Below are 3,538 nucleotides of genomic sequence, written 5' to 3'. Positions count from 1 at the left end.
GTCTCAGCAGGATCTAAGTTGTTGAAAGTGAGAGAGGACAGAAATGCCAGGAAAAAAAAATGGGAACAGACATGAATGGAAAAAAAAGTTTCTGTGGGGTATGATGAGAGCAAGATTGAATATAGTCCTACACTGGGCTAGTGTCCATGCCACAGATGGGAAACTATAGCCCAAAGAGATTCAGTATGTAGACATACTAGACAATGTTCACAGAAGTCTGCAAAGACAAGACCAGAACTCAGTCCAGTAACTTAACAAGACCAGTTTACTTTCTTAAAGTAAAATTCACAAGAGAATTCTTTAAACACAATAAATGCAAATGGTCAGAGAGGAATTCATGTTTAGTTACCAACATCCAAGAAACATACTATAAAACAGTATTGAAAACACTTGGTCAGTTATGACACCAAACTGTGGCCTGATCTCAAAACGAAGGAACCAGCTGCAAGCTCTCACTGAAACGCCAAGCTTGAAGAGCTGCAGGTGCTCAGAGGCTCAAGATCAGACCCTATGTAAAGCCTTCATGTTATTCAAGTTCCCTGCTTTAAAAACTAAGCATTAGTAGCACTTTAATATCCAATTTATTGATCTGCCAAACTGCATAAATTAAATCCACTTGTAGATGACAGCAAAAACAACCCTGCTTCCTTATTTGTGAGCAATGCATTTACATGACATGCTTGACATAACTGTACATAAAGAATCTTATACAGTTGCATTATAGTAACTGTGACTACATAATTGATACAGCTGTATATATTGGCTTGTTTGCAGGTCTGTAGAAAACAATTAACTGTTAGACAGCAAATAAATTCAGCATCATTGGGACAGCCCCACGTACAGCACAGAGAACACTTATCAGTGATTCAGTTGGAATCTGCGGATCAATATAAAATTAATTTGGTCTCAAATATAAACACTGCTTTGAATAAAATATACTCTCTAAATTAAACTAATAAAATAGGTCATATCCCACTTTATGAAGAAAGATGCTGTCCTTATATCTATTCAAAATACTTGAAGTGAGTTTTACAAAATAATAAATACTGTGACAAATTTCAACTGGGAGAAACCAACTAGTTTTTGATGGCAGTAATCGATATTACCCATTAGAAGTGCACAGAAAACTTGAAAGAACACTTGATTAATTATTCAGAACCCAAAATGAATATCAAGAAAGGACAGTATGTTAATAAATTGCAGGCACATTAATTATTACTTTACTAATGGCTGCTGTCAGAAACCCATGGACAAACTTATAACAGAAAAATTGCAACACAGCTTACTTACCCAGCAGCGAGCCTATAAAGATGACAATTTGCACAGCGGTAGTGAAATGTCTATAGGTTTGCTCCTCACTGTACACCCCATTTTCCAAGGCACCAATCCCACTGGAGCTTCTGTTGTTCTGTCCAATTTCTGCAGTAGATACATTCTTAATTTCTAAAGCTCTGGTGACAGCTTGATAGAAGGCATGCTCACTTTCATTTCTTGAAATCCAGCTTTTATTGTACCCCATGGTGTGCTTTCTTTCTTCCTCCTTCCTATCTAAGAGTCACACATTACTGAGCCTTTTGGTGAATGTAGCATACAAGCAAAAAACAAAACAAAACAAAACACTGCTTTTGTTACTAAAGCTTGGTTCATTGTACCCAACATCATCAAATGTGTGTCCTGGAAAGTGGGTTTGGCTTTTCGTGTCTGCCTTATAACCCTTTATACTCAGAAACGGAAGAAATGAGAAGAACTGGCTATGCCTTACTATTAGCTGTCCCAGATTTCTTGTTTCTCCATGCCAATGTTTCCTCAGCATGTTTTACTGCAAAAAGCACGAATGAGAAAAAATACAGTTCACAACATATGCAGTCCCCCAACAGCCCAGAAGTTTACCTGAGCAAAAAACTTACTGTAAATGAAACCAGGATTAGAAAACTTGCAGAACAATGGAACCTGTTTTTCAGCCCTAGCCTCAGTCTCTACTTAGCTGTTTCACAACCTTGAGAAGAAGAGCATCCCTTTTTCAGGACCAAGTCTCCTACAACTGTCTCCCTACTTACTCTGTCCACTTTTTCTTACAGTGAAGAATTAGCTTATCTTGCATATGTTCTTGCTCTGTGACACTTGATGATTAAAAAAAACAAAACAAAACAAAAAAAACCCTTCACGTTCCATTCAGGGGAAAATAAATTAGTGTTCAATGGCTTCCACGGAGCACAAGCTTGCTTTTAGGAAATAATAATTTGTCCTGGAATCCAAAAAAAAAAAAAAAATACCACACCATTCTTCACAGAACCAAAAAATACAAACCCAAAAAACAAAGCCCTCCACATTAATCCTATGTAAGCTTCGGTTAGCATACCTCCAGATCAAGCACAATTCCCTTTAAGAACTGGAACAATATATATTCAAGCATCTGAATGAGGGACTCTATCTGTATTCTTGTCACTCCACAGATTGCAGACTACCTTCAAATCCTCAGAGCTCGTAGCAAGGCTGCTACACTGACTCCTAGGCAGCTTGCAGCACTGAGTGCTGAACTGCCAGCTGCTGTGTTCATAAAGCTCCTAAAGAAGAGAAATGAGATCACATGACCCTCAGCTGAAGGCTCTGGGTTTTGATGGCAGCCATCTTGCTTAAGGAGTTGTCAGTTCAAGGTACCCGAGAAAAACAGAGGAAAGCATGAGCCTAAGTTTGTTTTTGGGGAGACAAGTTCCTATCGTGATAACTAAATAGAACGATTTTCAATACCAGGAGGGAGGAAGAGAATATCTTCTTCTCAGCTTCTGCTCCTAATGCTCATTCAGATCAACATTCATTTTCTGACTTTGTATTTTAAAGATCAGTCCTACAACTTTTGGAATACAACTTTCCTAATTGTCTCTACTTCCCCATGAACATACCACGTATTAATGCAGTAACTCATCTGGGGGTGCCGCTCCTATTTATACACTGCATTATTGATTACACAAAAGGTTTTGAATGTGCGTTGTATGCTGCTGGCTTAAATAACTTTTCAAATATGGCTCTTATACTGGGGTAATTGTAGCCACATCATTCATTAAAGTCACGACAAGTAGGTTTTTGAAAATTCACCACTGCAGATTCCCTACTAGTATTCTAGTATAAATTTATTCAAAGATACACAGTTACATTTAAATATTGTTAAATTAATAGAGCCAGGTAAAGTGTTACTCAGTTACTGGTGATCAATTATTTCTTGTTATAAGTATTGTTAAATTCAGTTACGTATTACACCTACATTCCCCTCTTGTAAACTGAACATGTTAGGCAAACTGAGAGCAAGTTCCTAAGGGACCATCTCAACTCCTGCGACTGATTTCTTCTGACAGCTATCTTCTACTGGAATAATGAATTGACAGCCTAAAGAGTGAAACTCATGTGTGAAGGAAAGAAAAATCTTTTAGCAATTGGTCATCAAGTCACTCCCTGAATTAATAAGGATGAGCATGAGTTTTAACTCCTTCATAGCAAAATGCAAAACCTGGCCTTCTCATAACAGCACTGATATTTTTAAATA

At 37.6% G+C, this 3,538-nt stretch overlaps 1 protein-coding gene across 1 annotated transcript in view; it reads right to left on the bottom strand.

Moving 5' to 3' along the window:
- GPR176 (G protein-coupled receptor 176) overlaps window positions 1-3,108 on the bottom strand; it is a 120,003-nt gene extending 116,895 nt beyond the window's left edge. Inside the window, exon 1 of the mRNA XM_019552179.1 lies at window positions 1,291-3,108. Coding sequence (XP_019407724.1) covers window positions 1,291-1,519 — 229 coding nt within the window. The 5' untranslated portion in view covers window positions 1,520-3,108. The remainder of the gene's footprint in view (window positions 1-1,290) is intronic.
- Between the last annotated feature and the right edge of the window lie 430 nt (window positions 3,109-3,538).

This window comes from Crocodylus porosus, unplaced genomic scaffold (assembly GCF_001723895.1).
Source record: "Crocodylus porosus isolate Cpor-Errol unplaced genomic scaffold, CroPor_comp1, whole genome shotgun sequence".
In the NCBI taxonomy this organism is placed as follows: Eukaryota; Metazoa; Chordata; order Crocodylia; family Crocodylidae; genus Crocodylus; species Crocodylus porosus.
Note: the sequence above shows the minus strand (reverse complement) of the source record. Positions and strands in the feature narration are given on the sequence as shown.